The sequence below is a fragment of the Heterodontus francisci genome, chromosome 2 (assembly GCF_036365525.1).
Source record: "Heterodontus francisci isolate sHetFra1 chromosome 2, sHetFra1.hap1, whole genome shotgun sequence".
Classification (NCBI taxonomy): Eukaryota; Metazoa; Chordata; class Chondrichthyes; order Heterodontiformes; family Heterodontidae; genus Heterodontus; species Heterodontus francisci.
Genome location: NC_090372.1, coordinates 27,785,924 through 27,804,303, shown reverse-complemented (window position 1 = coordinate 27,804,303; position 18,380 = coordinate 27,785,924). Strand labels below are relative to the sequence as shown.

Here is an 18,380-nt window from a genome sequence, read left to right as displayed (position 1 = left end):
ACCGAAACTGCTCTTATCGAAGGCACAAATGACATGTCATATGACTGACAAAGTTAAAGAATCGTCCTTCGTCCTTTTTGACCTGTCCGCGGCTTTTAATATGGTTGACCACACCAGCCTCCTTCAATGCCTTCCAGTGGTGTCCAGCTGAGTGGGAATGCACGCGCCAGGATCCATTCCTGCATCTTACCCCCCCCAGCGGCGGCATCCAAAAGTATTGCATCAGTTTCCACATGTATGCTGACGACACCCAGCTCTACCTCACCACCACCTCTCTTGACCCTCCTCCACTGTTTCAGACTGCATGTCCGGCATCCGGTAATGGATGGGCAGAAATTTCCTCCAGCTAAATATTGGAAAGACCAAAACCATTGGCCCAGTTCTTACTGTGGTAATGACCGTGAAACTATCAACGTTCGCTGTCATTACTGCACTGAAACTGACAGCAACTTCAGGAATTACCTGGAAATACGGAAGTTACTGTACTGAGTGCATGCTCCCTCATAGGGTACGCTGTAGAGATTCCCACAGACCTCCTTGCAATCATGATTTGGTGAGAACGTCTACTCTAACGCATAGTCTTACTGTTTAAAAAAAAACCTTGAAAAAAGTTTACACTGTGCTGAATGAGATGCAGCTGTGTTTTTAATGGTGTACTAACTTCAAAGCTACTGCTAAACCACCCTCATGGGCCCTGAAAAAATAATTTAATATTTGTGGAATGTCATTTTTTTGACTTTTTTAAAATTCCACTTTTTAAAAAAAAACACAGGATTTTTTCTTTTGGAAGTCTGTTTATCTTTGTATGAAGATGCAAGATAAAATAGTCATACATTTATTTCCACTATTTGAAAATTTAAAAGTGAAGCATTTCAAATGCTTTTAACTTCCCGGTTTGCTGTGCGTGAATATTTCAATTTGATCGGTTGCCTACCTGCTTGCTGACGTCATTGCTTCAGCATGTCAAGACATACCTAAAATAAAAGCAAAATACTGCAGATGCTGGAAATCTGAAATAAAAACAAGAAATGCTGGAGATACTCAGCAGGTCTGGCAGCATCTGCTTCTCTCTCCACAGATGCTGCCAGACCTGCTGAATATTTCCAGCATTTCTTATGTCAAGACATGCCGTTGGCTAGACGCCAGGTTTAAAGTGCTATGAGGAAAGGGGAAATTCCTGCCACTGAGATCACTAGATCTTTGTGGTAGCTCTCTTTGAGGACAGCGGCAAGTGCCCTTCCACCCTCTCAAAAGCAGGCTATTGTCTTCAGTCCCTGACACCAACTCCATCCCTCTCCCTGGCAACTGTATGACGCTGAACCAGATTGTTTGCAACCTTGTCATATTTGACCCTGAGAAAGACTTGTAACCACACATCGATGCCATCGCTAAGGCCGTCTATTTCCACCTCTGTAACTTCACTCGATTCCACCCCTGTCTCTGCTAATCTTAGTTCCTCCGTGTAGTGTCCTCAGCCCAACCATCTTCAGCTGCTTCATCAATGACCTTCCTACAATCATAAGATCACAAGTGGGGATGTTTGCTGATGATTGCACAATGTTCAGCACCATTCGCGGTTCCTCAGATACTGAAGCAGTCATTCATGCCACACAAATGCCAGGCAATGACCATCTCCAACAAGAGAGAATCTAACCATCTTCCCTTGACGTTCAATGGCATTGCGATCACTAAATCCCCCATGATCAACATTCTAGGGGTTACCATTGACCAGAAATTGAACTGGTGTAGCCATATAAAAACCATGGCTACAAGAGTAGGCCAGAGGCTAGGAATCGTGGTGAGTAACTCACCTCCTGACACCCCAAAGCTTGTCCACCATCTACAAGGCACAAGTCAGGAGTGTGATGGAATATTCTTCACTTGCCTGGATGGCTGCAGCTCCAACAACACTCAAGAAGCTTAACACCATCCAGGACAAAGCAGCCTGCTTGATTGGCACCCATTCCACAAACATTCACTCCCTCCAACACTGACGCACAGTGGCAGCAGTGTGTACCTTCTACAAGATGCACTGCAGCAACGCGCCAGGGCTCCTTCAACAACACATTCCAAACCCGCGACCTCTACCACCTAGAAGGACAAGGGCAGCAGACTTGGAACTATATCGCCGTTGCTTCATGTCACTGGGTCAAAATCCTGGAACTCCCTTCCTAACAGCACTGTGGATGTACCTACCCCACATGGACTGCAGCGGTTCAAGAAGGCAGCTCACCACCACCTTCTCAAGGGCAAATAGGGATAGGTAATAAATGCTGGCATAACCAGCAGCGCCCACATCCCATGAACGAATAATAAAATAAAATCTGCTGCTGAAACCGTCATCCATGTCTTTGTTGCCTCCAGACTTAACAATTCTAATGCAATCCTGGCTGGACTCCCACATTTTTCCCTCTGTAAATTTGAGGTCATCTAAAACTTTGCCAGTTTCCTAACTTGCATCAAGTCCAGTTCATTTATCGCCCCTGTGCTCACACACCTGGCTCCCAGTTAAGCAACACCTCAATTTATAAAATTCTCATTATTCTTTTCAAATCCCTCCATGGCTTCGCCCCTCCCTATCTCTGTAATCTCTTCCTGCCCCAGAACCCTCTGAAATATCTGTGCTACTCTAATTCTGGCCTCTTAGGGACCATTGGGGACTGTGCCTTCAGTTGCCTAGGCCCTAACCTCTGGTATTCCCTCCCTAAACCTTTCCAGTTCTCTACATTGCTTTCCTCCTTTAAGGCACTTCTTAAAAACTACCTCTTTGACCAAGTATTTGGTCAGCTGTCCTGATATTGTTTTATGTGGCTCAGTGTCAAATTTTGTTTTATGATGCTCCTGTGAAGCAACTCGGGATGTTTTATTATGTTAAAGGCGCTGTATAAATACAAGTGGTGGTAATGGGATTGCAGGTTAATTGAGATCTGTTTCTGAGGGTCCAAGCCTGTGGTAAATGGTTTCTAGTTAAACTGTATATCAACAAGTCGAGGAACATGCAGTACAGGAATGCAATGCTTGGAAATGAGCATGGGTTCAGAAAACACAAAGGCACGTTCCGCACTTTGCAGGCATGAAGGAGATCTAGTCTATCTTCAGACAAAGTATGAGCCTATCCACGAGCAATCTTTTTATAGGGACAAATTGAAATACACTACTTTCACACCATTCATTTACAATCCGCAGATGTGATCCCAAAGGCCCCATAGCTCTGGTGCAAGTTGGTGTCTGTCTTTCCTGTAGTAGGAAGTTTGTGGATGTCCTTTTACCATTTTTGCTCATCAAGGAGGAGGCCCAGATTAAGTAAATAACCCTTCATTACATGCAGAAGTCTGTTTTAATTTCTCTTGGCTCTTTTGGACTTGAATGAGAGTGTGCATTTGCCTTGTGTTCTTGAGGATGTAATCTAGGTGGCCATTTCCAGCACGTCATCAAGAGATTGGTGGTGGCATCCAGCAAATGAAATGTTAAACTGAGGTTAAACCAGTTCTAAACCAGATGTTGAGGATTCCATGGCACTGTTCTAAGAGCAGGGAGATCTTCTGTTGTCTAAATAACAAATTGGCTGTTCATTGATTGTGTTCTATGGCATCTTGCTGTCAAGAGTATGAGTTTTGTAATACTGTTGACAAAATGCAGTGCTGTACGGCAAGAATGAATTCAAAATGTTGAAGTTTTATTAAAGATTAAGGGCAGAATTCTAACTGCTAAGGATGGGTGGGTTAGAGGCAGCTGAGAAGGTTAAAAAGCAATTCCCTCTCCTGCCTCCAACCCGCCCACTTCTGGGGGCAGGTCGGTCACTAAATTTTTTAAGAGGCTGCGTCCTACGTTTTTTTTAACTAATGTAGGTTGGAAAACTGACAGGTAAAAGGAGGTGAGAAGGGCTGGATTCATGAACTAAGAGTCTTTGTTGCACTGTTTGTGGGCTAGAAGCAGCAGGAGTATTTTTCCAGGCCCAACATGATGGAATCTGCGATTGACTGACCCCCAACCCCTGCCTACAATGTGCGAAACTGCCTAGATATCCAATTCTCTCCCACGATGCCAGACTTAACTGACCTCTGCTCCCTGGCTGCTTTCCTGATAGGCAGCCAGCCTGTCCATCCATGTGGCTATCAGATGGGAAACCTGTTGAAAAATTTAAAAGATGTTCTGCAGTTAATTTCGTCACAATGTCCAGGCAACCCGTGCAACCAGATTTCCTATCAAATATTTTCAGGAAGGGCATTCACTCGGGTGAATTAACAGGCAAGTGTAAGCCTGCTTACTTCATCTTGTGAACTGTTAAATGGTGGGGTGATGTGGGAGATACTAAACACATAGAAAGGCTTGAATTTGCAAAAGGGCTTCTGAGGAAGAGGGGAAAAAAGCTGAAGGAAGTCTGGTTGTAAATCACAAGTGATGATGAATGAAAAATATGACAAGTAAACCATTAGAATATTGCCACTGCTGTCAGTAATGTTGATTATTTTAAGCTTTTCTTTACATTTTGCTGTCTTTGTGGATTTTTTTGTAACATTGGGCTATGCTGAACTACAATATTGTGAGTTTTCTTTCATGTCTCATCGATGTCAAATTATAACAATTCTGATTGGCACAGCCATATGTTAATTTTTTTTTCTTTTTCAGCCCTAAGCCGACTGTACCAATCATCATCTCTGGTGCTTTAGCGAGGGTATGACACAATCTACTTAATTTTACTCCATTTCAGCAAGGAACGAATTGTATATTTTTTATGTATAGATCAATTTTAATAGCTGGAGATGTACAGTTAGTCTGTGAACACGAGGAAAGTAAAGACCAAAACGTTAAGCACCCTTTTCTCTTTCACCTGCCAATTTATCTACTGTGTATTTCCAGCAGTTTTGGGTTTTAAGTTCCAGCATTTGCAGCTTTCTCCTTCTTTGCTCGTATTTTACATATTACTTCAAATTTGCAGCACGAGAGCAGCCCTTTTGACCCATCTAGCCTGTGCCAGTGTCCGTGCTCCACATAAGCCTCCTCCCAGCTTACTTCATCCAAGACTATCTACATAACCACCTATTCTTTCTCCCTCGTGTACTTAACCAGGCTTCCCCTTAAAGACATCTATGTTATTTGCCTCAACTATTCCTTCTGGTAATGCATTTCACAATCTAACCACTCTATGCAATGCAGTTTTTTTCTGAATGTCTTATTAGATTTATTAGTGATGATTTTATATTTATGGCTCCTTAGTTTTGTTTTGTCATATTCTGCTTTGGTTTAATTCACAGTTATTCTGCCCTTGTTTTAGTATTTTGAGATTTCTAACAAACAGAGAATTCTCTTCTAAACCTGTGGCCTCTTCTCAATCTGTACCTGGTTGTAATGCACTTGGCCTTGTAGGTGCAGTTTGGAGATCCCATAACCATCCCCTCTATTTACCACTGCTGCTATTGTTAACTAGTGACTAAGGATGCACGCTATTGCTTTGGAAACTTATAACAACAACAACTCGTATTTATACAGCACCTTTAACAGAGTAAAATGTCCCAAGGCACTTAACAGCAGCACTATCAAACAAAATTTGGCATCAAGTCTCATAAGGACAGGTGACCAAAAACCTGGGCAGAGAGGTAGGTTTTAGGGTGCACCTTGAAGGAAGAGAGAGAGAGGTGGATAGACTAAGCGAGGAAATTGGAGTTTAGGGCCCAGGCAGCTAAAGGCACAGCTGTCAATAGTGGAGCAAGTAAAATCAGGCATGATAAAATTGGCTGAGTACGGAGATCTCAGAGGGTTGTAGGGCTGGAGGAGATTAGAGATAGGGAACGGTAAGGCTAAGGAGGGATTTGAAACATGTGGATCATGTTTCACACTGGCACAGTGGTTAGCACCGCAGCCTCACAGCTCCAGCGACCCGGGTTCAATTCTGGGTACTGCCTGTGTGGAGTTTGCAAGTTCTCCCTGTGTCTGCGTGGGTTTCCTCCGGGTGCTCCGGTTTCCTCCCACATGCCAAAGACTTGCTGGTTGATAGGTTAATTGGCCATTATAAATTGCCCCTAGTATAGGTAGGTGGTAGGGAAATATAGGGACAGGTGGGGATGTGGTAGGAATATGGAATTAGTGTAGGATTAGTATAAATGGGTGGTTGATGGTCGGCACAGACTCGGTGGGCCGAAGGGCCTGTTTCAGTGCTGTATCTCTAAACTAAACTAAACTAAAACAAAATTAAGATGTTAATATCAAGTTGTTGCCTGATCAGGGACCATTGTAAGTCAGTGATGAGTGAACGAGACTAGGTGTGAGTTCAGATACAAGCAGCAGAGTTTTGGATGAGCTCAAGTTTATGTAAGGTGGAAGATGGGAAGCCAGCAAGGAGAGTACAGAAGGTGAGCTGAGGCAGGAGCGGAGCCATGTTACTGGGGTGGAAGTAGGCTGTCTTGGTAATGGAGCAGACATGTAGTTGTAGGTTCATCTCTGTCAAATAGAAAGCCAAGGTTACAGAAGGTCTGGTTCAGTCTCAGATAGTTCCCAAGGAGAGGGATGGAGTTGGTGGTTGGCACATTTGTGGCATGGAATGAAGACAATGGTCTTGGCCTTCCACATGTTTGGTCGAAGGAAATTTCTGCTTATCTTGTGCTGGATGACTGACAAGCAGCATGTCACATCAGAGGCAATGAAAGGGTCAAGTTACATTGGAACCTGTTATGTTTTTGGATGATACCGCCAAGGGGCAGCATGTAGATGAGAAATAGGAGGGACTAAGGATGGATCCCTGGGGCATAACTATGGGGAAGTGGGAAAAGAAGCCATTACTGTTAATCCTTTGACCATGATTGAATAGATATGAATGGAATCAGGTGAGTGCAGTTCCACCCAGCTGGGAGATGGTGGAGCAGGATGATATGGTCAACCATGTCAAAGGCGACAGACAGATCAAGGAGGATGAGGAGGGATAGTTGATCATGGTCACAGTCACGCAAGATATAATTTGTGACTTGATTAGGGCCGTTTCGGTACTGTGGCAGGGGTGTTTTCAAACCGAGTTATGGGGAAGATGAACATGTATTTGGGAGGCAACAACATGTTCAAGGACTTCGAAGAAGAAAGGGAGGTTGAAGATGGGGCAGAAGTGTGCAAGGAGAGAGGAGTCGAGCTTTTTTTTTGAGAGGGTTGATGACAGCAGATTTGAAGGAGAGGGGGACTGTACCTGAAGAGAGAGAGAACTGTTAACATCAGGATCAGGATGGGTGGTCAATAGTTTGATGGGAATAGGATCAAGGAAGCAGCAGGTGGGTTTCGTAGACAAGATGAACTTGGCGAGGACTTGAGGGAGGATTTTGTTGCGATCCGGTTAGAGACCAGTAACTTTTTAAGAAGAAATGTGATCTTCCAGTTATTACTGTAAGAATAATGCCACAAGATTTCACGTTATAAGTAAAAAAAAACTTTACTGTAGGAGTTAAGCAAAGCAAGCAATGCTCACAACACTACAATTTGTAATCACATATTTTAAAGCCAAAATCTCAACCGAGCATTAAGTCTCATACTTTAAACTTAAATTCTCAACTCACCAACCCCCATTTGACTTTTACTTTCACCCAAGAGTTCCCCTATACTTTACAGGATCTCTAAAGTTCATTCACTTCTCCTGGGACCAATCCAAAGCATACCACAGCTCTCTGGAATTCACTTTGATTTTCCTTAGTTTCCAAGCTGTTTTCCGAGGTATGAGATTTCTTGGGGATTCTCCCTCTAGCATTCAGCTGGGTGAATCCTCCAATTCTCCTTCCAACACCTCATGAATATGGATTTCCCTAGCCTGAGCATGGGCCTCACTCAAATCAGAAACCCCCCTGGTTCCTGATGGCCTTTCTGCTCCTTCCCAGCTTTTGGCAGATTCTCTGTCCGCCTGGTTCAAAGTTGTTTCCAAACCAACTGACCTCTGTGAGCAAAACAGAGATAAAAAGATCTGACTAAAAGGCATCTCCCTGCATAATATATCTTCATAGCAACATGGTACATCTGGAATGTCCCAAAAAGAAAGTTAAGCTAATTAACTTAAACTCCAAAGCATCCCTTTGATTCAGGAGACTTCATGAAAATTTCATATTGCTAATAAAGACAGGACAATTCTCTTCAGACCTACTGCCTCCAGTTCTCCAACTAAACAGTCCACCTGCTGCTTGATGGCTCACCCCTCTATCTCTGACCCAGTAAGTACACATGGAAAAACTTTTGCCATGTAATACCTTGGGTAGTCTGGGAAACTTTTGAATTCCAGAATTTCAATTACCTTACATCTACACATTTAATTTCCCCAAAACTAAAACTGACCTCTTTATAAAAAAAAAAACCATGAACTACATGATCGTAATAAAAGGAGAGAAACTAGTGAAAGACCTGAATCTGGGCAGGGAGACCTTAAGGGAAGTTTGGCCCACTGGGCTAAAAAGAAATGAGCTGCTGTGGTATCGCAGGTTAAAACTTCTAGCTGGCTTCCAATTGGGAAATTCAGCTGTACTGGTGGAAAAGACATGGACTGATGACAATCCTAACTCGAGTTTAAGGGTTTAAAATATTCAGGAGTCAAGCGGGTACTTTCCAAGGTTGTTGCTATTTTTGTACAGCAGTACCGTATATTCACCACTAGATGCTATCTCTAAAGTATGAGAGTAATAAAGTTCACCACTAAAACCCCATTAATCTTATACATGTACGGTCTGGATTTCATAATTTAACTCCCACTCATCGAAAGCAAAACCCTAGAGTTGTTTACCAGTTATTTCCACATGGGGATTCTTTCAATTTCTTTTAATGTTGATGGGAAGATCGAAAAAAACCCAGGGGAAAAGTCTTAAAATGGGAAACCCCTGTTGGAAATTCTAACCCCCATTAACTTCTGGAAATCAATTTCTGTGCCTCTTTCCCAGCTTTACTGAGCGTCCAAATTGCACAGTTGCTGTTGCATTAATTTTTGAGAAATTACATAGTATAAAAATGAATTAATTTAGCTAAGTAAAAGTTGTGTAACTTATTTGCCAAGTAATGGGAAGGAGCTGATGAGACAATCAGAAAAAAGAGGGAACCTGCATTTATGTAACGCCCTTCGTGAACTCTGGACATGTTGTAGCCAATGAAATAGTTTGTTTTTGAAGTGTTGTCACTGTTGTAATGTGAACAGAGTGCTTTTGCTAAACTGTGGCTTGCCTGGTTACCCACACTGGCACCCATTAAGCCCTTTTCTTCTAAGGAGGAACATACTGAGGGTAAGTTGGTAGGACTCTTGCCTCTGAGTCAGAAAGTTGTAAGTTCAAGCCCTCCTCCAGAGTGTTCAGCACGTAGTCTGATACTCCCAGTGCATTACTTAGAGTGGGAGGGGAAGATGGTGACATAGTGGTAATGTCACTGAACTGGTAATCCAGAGGCTCAGGCTAATGTCCTGGGGACATGGGTTCAAATCCCACCACAGCAGCTGGTGGAATTTAAATTCAATTAATTAATGAAAAAAAAATCTGGAATTGAAAACTATCATTGATTATCATAAAAAGTCATCAGTTCACTAATTTCTTTTGAGGGAAGGTAATCTGCTGTCCTTATCTTGTCTGGCCAATATGTGACTCCAGACCCACAGCAATGTGGTTGACTCTTAACTACCCTCTGAAATGGCCCAGCAAGCCACTCAGTTGTCAAGGGCAATTAGGGATGAGCAACAAATGCTGGCCTTGCCAGCGACACCCACATCCCATGAAAACCAAAAATAAAATGTTGGAGGTGCAGTCCTTGATACTGTAGATAGAGAGAAACTGTTCCTGCTGGTGGGAGAATGCAGAACAAGGGGGAATAAACTTAAAGGTGGAGCTAAACCATTCAGTGGTAATCTCAGAAAGCAATTTTTCACACAGTAGTGGAAATCTGGAACTCCCTGCACCTCAAAAAGTGACTGAGGCTAACTCAGTTGAAAATGTCAAAACTGAGCTCGGTAGCTTTTTGTTAGGCATGGATATTAAGGGTTACGAACCAAAGACAGGTAAATGGAGTTAAGATTCAGATTAGCCATGATCTAATTGAATGGCAACAGAGGCTTGAGGAGCTGAAAGCCTACTCCTATTCCTGCTGCTTTTGGATGAGACTAAACTGAGACTCTTGTCAACCTACTCTGTTGAAAGTAAAAGGTCCCATGGACTATTCAAAGAAGAGTAGAGAAGTTGTCCCTGGTGTCCTGGCCAATATTTGTCCCTCAGCCAACATCACTTCAAAAAAAAAATTGATAGTTACTACATTGCTGTTTTGTGGGGCTTTCCTGTATACAGATTGGCTGCCCATTTTCATTGTAGCAGGGACTACACTTCAAAAAGGGGCTGTAAAGTTCTTTGGATCTTCTGAGGTTGTGAAAGGCTCTATACAAAGGCAAGTCTTTTTTTTTCTCCGCAAGTCTCTATAGATAGATAGGATTTATTTTTGTCTTCCGTATGTTGTTCGATATAGACTAACTTTGCTTTGATTATGCCTGCCACAGGGGGATAAAGACTTTCCTCCCGCAGCTGCCCAGGTTGCCCACCAGAAGCCTTACCCATCAGTGGAGAAACTGCCTGCTCTACATCAGATCAATCATTCCATCCACCAACCTCGCAAGTGAAGGATGTGACCCCTCGGAATGAATGTACAGAAATCTGTGGGGCGTGTCCATCCATTAGCTGGACTCTTAATGTCTGATATTTGAAGCAAATTTTTCTTTTGCTTTTAGCAACAGAACTGCGGTTTTAAATTTTGTAAACCTTGTCGAAACGCATTTGGGAAAAAAAAAAGTCGCCATTTTTAAAATTAAATTGGTACTTGAGAAGCTACTTTGTTTTTAATATTTTGGAAATAATAGATGAGCTTTGCTTCTGGAATTATAGCGATATGGTCAATAGTATGTCTAACACGAGTGCATATGTGTATGTTCATATGTTGTGTGTGCAATTTAATGAGGTGCATGCACGTGTTGTGTGCGTGTGTACAGTATGGACAGTATATTTAGTGCTGTTTCACACTGTGACTCAGTGTACATTTTGTGAATCCTTGTAGAAGCTGTAACTGAGGAATTCACTGTCCCAGAAGTAAAGGCAAAAGGTAACTAAAAAGTAAGTATGCGTGCTGTGAAATGGGAGTATTCTTTTCAGGATCTGGAGGTCCAATTTTCTGAGCCTGGCAATTTAAGGTCTGTAGGCACCTACTTTGGCAGCAGGAGGAACTGTCCTGGCCCAGTTGTCTGATGGCTTTGTTTATGGTTAATGTCATGCCCACTCTTGTATGACTGTATGTGTAACATAGGGAAGGGGGAGGTGTAATTGAACTTCACTCTTCCAAGAATGTATAAAAGAACTTGCATTTATATAGCTTTTCAGTGATGTTGCCGAGGTATAAGGCCAAGGGATAAATATTGGCCAGGACACCAGCTACAATGCAAACTTCTATTTATACAGCATCTTTAATGTTGGTAGGAACGGTGGCGTCAGTGGTAATCTTAGTGGACTAGTAATCCAGAGGCCTGGACCAATGCCCTGGAGGCACAAGTTCAAATTCCAACATGGCAGCTGGTGGAATTTAAATTCAGTTAATTAATAAATCTGGAATAAAAATCTAGTCTCAATAATGAAACTACCAGATTGCTGTAAAAACCTGTCTGGTTCACTAATGTCCTTTAGGGAAGGTAATCTGCTGTCCATGCCCGATCTGGCCTACATGTGACTCCAGACCTACAGCAATATGATTGATTTTTAACTGCCCTCTGAAATGGCCTGGCAAGCCACTCAGTTATATCAAACCGCTACAGAGAAGTCAAAGAATAAAACTGGACGGACCATCCGGCATCGACCAAGGCACTGGAAACGGCAAAGGCACACCCTGCCCATCGACTCTGCAAAGTCCTGCTTACTAACATCTCAGGACTTGTGCCAAAATTGGCAGAGCGGGAACAGGTTACTGAGTTGGATGATCAGCCATGATCGTTATGAATGGCGGAGCAGGCTCGAAGGGCCGAATGGCCTACTCCTGCTCCTATTTTCTATGTTTTCTATGTCCCACAGACTAGTCAAGCAACAGCCTGACTGTCATACTCACCGAATCATATCTTACAGCCAATGTCCCAGACTCTTCCATCACCATTCCCGGGTATATCCTGTCCCACCAGCAGGAAAGACCCACCAGAGCTAACGGCACAGTGATATACAGTCAGGAGGGAGTTGCCGTGGGAGTCCTCAACATTGACTTTGGACCCCATGAAATCTAATGGCATCAGGTCGGACATGGGCAATAAACCTGTTGATTACCACATTTACCCCCCACCCCCACTCAGCTGATGAATCAGTACTCTTCCATGTTAAACATCACTTGGAAGAAGTACAGAATGTACTCTGGATGGGGGCTTCAATGCCCATCACCAAGAGTGACTTGGTAGCACCACTACTGACAAAGCTGGCTGAGTCCTGAAGACAAATCTGCTAGACTGGGCCTGCAGCAGGTGGGGAGAGAACCAACAAGAAGGAAAAACGTAGTTGACCTTGCCTTCATCAGTCTACCTGCCATAGGTGCATCTGTCCATGACAGTATTGGTATGAGTGATCACCACACAATCCTTGTGGAGAAAAAAATCCCATCTTCACAGTGAGGATACCCTCTATTATGTTATGTGGCACTAACACTGTGCAAAATGGGATAGATTCAGAACAGATCCAGCAGCTCAAAACTGGGCATCCGTGAGGCACTTTGGGCCATCAGCAGCAGCAGAATGGTATTCAACCATAGTCTGTAACCTCATGGCCCAGCATATCCCTCACTCTACCATTACCATCGAGCCAGGGGACCAACTTTGGTTTAATGAGGAGTGCAGGAGAGCACCAAGCATACTTAAAAATGAGTTGCCAACCTGGTGAAGCTACAACACCAGACTGCATGCATGCTAAACAGCAGAAGCAGCATTCTATAGACAAGAGCCAAGTGCCACAACCAGTGGATCGGATCAGATCAAAGCTCTGCCGTCCTGAATGGTGGTGGGCAACTCACCGGAGGATGAGGCTCCATAAATATCCCCATCCACAATGATGGGGGAACCCAGCATATCAGTGCAAAAGACAAGGTTGAAGCATTTGCAACCATCTTCAGCCAGAAGTGCTGAGTGGATGATCCATCTCGACCTCCTCCTGAGATCCCCAGCATCACAGATGCCAGTCTTCAGCCAATTTGATTCGTTCCATGTGATATCAAGAAACAGTGGAAGGCACTGGATACAGCAAAAGTTATGGACCCTGACAACATCCTGGCTGTAGTATTGAAGACTTATGCTCCAAAACTAGCCACGCCTCTTGCCAAGCTCTTCCAGTACAGCTACAGCACTGACATCTATAGGGGCACCCAGCTCCAGAACTCATTGCAGTCTTTGTCTAAACATGGACAAAACAGCTGAATTCCAGAGGCGAGCTGAGAGTGACTGCCCTTAACATCAAGTCAGTGTTTGAAGGTGTCCAAGCAAGATTGAAGTCAATGGGAATCACGGGGAAAGCTGTCCACTGGATTGAGTCATACCTCGCACAAAAAGTGGTTATTGGAGGGCATCACTGCACGAGTTCATCAGGGTAGCTGCTTCATCAATGACCTTCCCTCTATCGTAAAGTCAAAAGTGGGGATGATTGATGATGATTGCAAAGTGTTTCGTATCACTTGTGACTCCTCATATACTGAAGCAGTCCATGCAGCAAACCTGGACAACATTCAGGCTTGGGCTGTCAAGTGGCAAGTAACCTTCGTGCCACACAAGTGTGGGCAATGACCATCTCCAACAAGAGAGAATTTAACCATCACCCCTTGATGTTCACTGGCATAACCATTGCTGAATCTCCCACCATCAATATCCTGCGGGTTACCATTGACTCAAAATTTAACTGGACCAGCATATAAGTACTGTGGCTACAAGAGCAGATCAGAGGCTAGGAATTCTGCAGTAAGTAACTCACTTCCTGACTCTTCAATGTCTGTCCACCATCTACAAGCCATGAGTCAGGAGTGGGATGGAATACTCTCCACTTGCCTGGATGAGTGCAGCTCCAACAACAGTCAAGAAGTTCAAAACCATGTAGGACAAAGCAGCCTGCTTGATCAGCACCCTTTACACCACCTTAAACATTCACTCCTTCCACCAGTGGTGCACAGTGGGAGCAATGTGTACTACACCATTCAGTGTCTATAAGATGCACTTGCCAAACCTTCTTTGACAGCACCTTTCAAATCGGTGACCTCTACCACCTGCAAGTTCCCCTCCAAGCCACACACTTCGAACTATATACCCATTCCTTCACTGTCATTGGGTCACACACCTAAAACTCCTTAAAGTACTGTGGATGTACCTACACCACATGGAGCGCAACGATTCAAGAAGGCAGCTCATGACTGCTTTCTCAAGGGCAATTAGGAATGGACAACGCATGCTACAATTGCCAGCAATACTCACATCCCATGAAAGAATTTTCTAAAAAGTAATAACATGTCCCAATATGTTTTACAGGAGCATTATAAAGGAAAACCTGGCACTGAGTCCCATAAGATATTAGGGCAGTTGGCCGACAGCTTGATCAAAGGGAGCAATAAAGAATAGGACCGAATAGAAAAGCAGATTTAAAAAAAGCATGTAGAATGGCCAAGAAAAAGTGGTAAGAGGACCGTTGCAAGGAAATAGAAGAACTGGAGAAAAGGCACCATAATGAGCGCATTACATGAGAAAGTTAAAGCACTGACATATGAAAAGAATAACTACAAATAGTAGCTGCATAAGGAGCAAAGAATGTGAACTTCTCGGCAAAAAATAAAGTGTAGAGGAAAGGGGAATTTTATGGGGCCTGCAACAGCAGGATTTGTGGTGAGCGAGGTAACTTCATTGTGTGGGGGGGTGATATTTCAATTTCCTGATGGAGGGTTCAAATGTGGAGATTAAGTCAGCGGTGTGTTTGTGGTGGGTCGGGCCTCATTGCCATCCTCTGGCAGGTTCCAACATTTAATGCATTTGCAAACCATGAATACTCATTACCTTTATAATTAATTGAAATTGAGTGCCAGATTCAGTCAGCAGCGCATGTGGTTCCCGGTCCATGTCCGTTTAAAGGTGGCATGCACCTGTCAGCTTTGTGCAGCTGTGTCTGAGATCAGTGCTTTTCTTTCTCAAACTCTTCGGCATGGATGTTTAGTTCCAAGCAAGGGCGAATTGCGTTGGGGGTTGAGGTTGGGGCTTGGGTGCCTGGACGGGTGTGGAGGAGGGAAGCCAGGGAGGGCAGCGGGTGCGGTTCGGGTGCCTGGAGATGAGGCGGGAAGGACATCGCATTCTAGATGTGATGGGGGTGGGAGGGATGTTGAAGCAGTTAAAAAAGGTGGGGTGCATGATCAGTCTACAGGGAGGGGCCAGTACTGTCAACGTTGGGCTCCTGTGGGACGAACCCGAGCTGCTGGAGGAAACAGGCACCGTCACAGGAGGTAGTTGATTAGGTGGGGGAGGGCAGGTTCAGAGTCATGGTCGGGTATTGGAAGGCCTTATAGGGCCGGGCATGGGATTGAGCAACTACATTAAGGTGGATAATTGGAAGATCAAGGGTGAGACTGGGCATATTGATGGAGGATGGGTGTTGCACAGACTGGAAGAGATGGCATGTAAACTTCAATAATTACGTGGTTCGTTGTAATGGGGGACAATTCAAGGGTCACAGAGGGAAAGTGCAAGGTAATGTTGGGTGGGTCAAGAGTAATGGGGGCAAGCTGATAGGCGGCAGGAAGAGGGGCGAAGGTGGAGGATCTTGTCTCGAACTGAATGCACACCATTTTGCAAAAGGAGATGAAAACGCACGTGGACATGTCAGGAGTGCAAGTCACAGTGGAAAGAGACCACTTTGGAGGGGTGAAATTGCTGCTGTGGACAATGGGAAGAGCTGAGAAACTCTGTGCTCCTGAGTTCAGTGGTTGAAAACCACAGTCAAAAGTGTTCTAGTTTCGCTATCTGTCTCATTCAAACAGTTATAAGGATGCAAAGTCTCATACACTCAATATTTTTACCACCTCGGGAGCAAGAAGAGAGGATGTGACAGAAGAGGGCTCTTGCACTCAGCAGCTGAGGTCGTAATGCCACCAGCAGGGCACACGAGGGGAGACTGCTCAGCATGATGCCATTCAGGGAAGACATCATAGAAGATAGGTGCTGGAGAAGGCCTAACTACCTTCATATTTTGGAGAGGCAATGTTGGAAAGCGGTGTAGTGCTTAGCACCGCAGCCTCACAGCTCCAGCGACCTGGGTTCGATTCTGGATATTGCCTGTGCAGAGTTTGCAAGTTCTCCCTGTGACTGTGTGGGTTTTTGCCGGGTGCTCTGGTTTCCTCCCACAGCCAAAGACTTGCAGGTTGATAGGTACATTGGCCATTGTAAATTGCCCCTAGTATAGGTAGGGGAATTAAGGGAAGGTGGGGATGTGGTAGGAACATGGCATTAATGTAGGATTAGTATAAATGGTGGGCCGAAGGGCCTGTTTCAGTGCAGTATCTCTCAAAAAATAAAAAAAAAATCTGAGGATGTCACGGGAAATGGCACTGAGATTTGTAGGATTGTTCAAGACCTGCAACCATGTGATTTTGGTGAGAACCCTATACCAGTTGCTCTCCAGGTGACTGCGGCACTCAATTTTTTTCACCAGCGAAGCTTTCCAGGGCTCAACGAGTGACATGTGGTATCTCACAGGCTGCCACTCACAGGTGCATGAAGGATGGCCCTCTTCTGTCATGCCAATGATTTCATTTGTTTCTCAGCAGACAAGCCAGCCAGGCAGCAAGGTCAGTGGCCTTCAGCGCCATCACTCATTTCCCTCGAGTGAAAGGAGTGATCTGCACTCACGTGGCCATTAGAGCTCCCTGGGACCAGCCAGATGCATTTATGAATTGCAAAGGCTTTCACTCTTTGAATGTTCAATTGATTTGCGACCACAGGTGAAAAATCACGCAGGTCTGTGCTCGTTTCCCAGGGAGCTGTGAAACTCAACTCCCAGAAATTTTTGAGGCGCCAGCCCAGGTTGCCAGCTGGATACTGGGAGGCAAGGGTTACCCCCTGCTGACATGGTCGATGACACCAGTGAGGCATCCCCAAAGAGCAGCAGAAGAGCCGTACAAGCTGCTCACACTGCCACCAGAGCCATCATCAAACACACCGCTGGCTTGGTGAAAATGTGCTTCCGCTGCCTGGACTGGTTTGGAGGAGCTCTGCAGTACAAATCACAGTGTCTCATGAACAGTAGTAGTCTGCTGTGCGCTGCACAAGCTGGCAATGCAACACGGACATCTGTTGCAGCAGGACGAGATGGAGGAGCACCACTTCTCCTCAGATGAGGATGAATTGGATGAGCCTGAGGAGGACATGAATCTGAATGACCTTTTCATGGATGCCAGGGCCACAGAAAGACATGCACGGGATACCAGGGATAACATTATATTCGCATGTTTTGGCCAAGAGTGAGGCACCTACATGATTATTGTTCAAATCCCTGAACTCCATTGCCTTCCTGGGATGTTGACCATCCCCTGCCAGCCTCCCCAGTGGTCAAAACTCAAAATAGGCACCCTCTGTCATCTACGACAGGAAGTAGAGCTCGTGCATACTGAATCCGAGGAAATCTGTGCCACAATTGGACATAATGTCTGTCATCCATCCACAACCACTCAATCAGAACCAGCACCATCATAACTCTACTCTGAGTACACCTGCACCATCTCATGTGTCAGAGTTGTGAGTAGACTCGGGGCAAACTCCTTTACAAGGCATGGAAGGGAGGGTCAGCTGAGCCTGCAGAAGAAGCCAGGTACCACACTATCGAATGCAAAACTGCATACTCATATTAGCAATCAGTAAAGAATGAACGCAAAAACAAAAGATCTTTCACAATAAAGGCCATGTCTGTTACTCCTCTGTAATCATCAAAGTGTGCCAATCACGAGCCATGCCATTCCATTTAGCTCTCTGACTAGGCAAATCTCAAGCAATGATGAAAATGTACAAATTAGTAAACCAGAAAAAAAGTGAATTATTTACAGGTGTAGTCTTGTTGTTTTGTACCTCTGTGCTACCTTCCTGCTCAGAATTCCTTAAGTTTACACTTCCTCCCATTACATCTTGATGCTGCACCGACATCAACAGCTGTGGTGGAGGCAGTCTGCTCATTGCTGACCATGGCAGGGCATCCTATGGAGGCATCGGGCCTTGAGGCCTTCATCCGACTGGAGGATCTTCTGCACTGCTGTAGGGGTATCTCCCTTGGCCTCACCTGCTGGAGTTCTGGGAGGGGGGGCAATGTCAGTGGAGAGGGGGTGGAATGAGGAGACACCACTCACCTTGCGTGCGTCCTAAGAGGAAGGCCCTG

General features: G+C 44.6%; 1 protein-coding gene across 1 annotated transcript in view; it reads left to right on the top strand.

Annotated features, from left to right (window-relative positions):
- dap (death-associated protein) overlaps nucleotides 1–10,804 on the top strand; it is a 66,520-nt gene extending 55,716 nt beyond the window's left edge. The window contains exons 3-4 of the mRNA XM_068056245.1: nucleotides 4,630–4,675; nucleotides 10,481–10,804. Of these exons, the coding sequence (XP_067912346.1) occupies nucleotides 4,630–4,675; nucleotides 10,481–10,600 (166 nt within the window). The 3' untranslated portion in view covers nucleotides 10,601–10,804. The remainder of the gene's footprint in view (nucleotides 1–4,629; nucleotides 4,676–10,480) is intronic.
- Nucleotides 10,805–18,380: the final 7,576 nt, after the last annotated feature.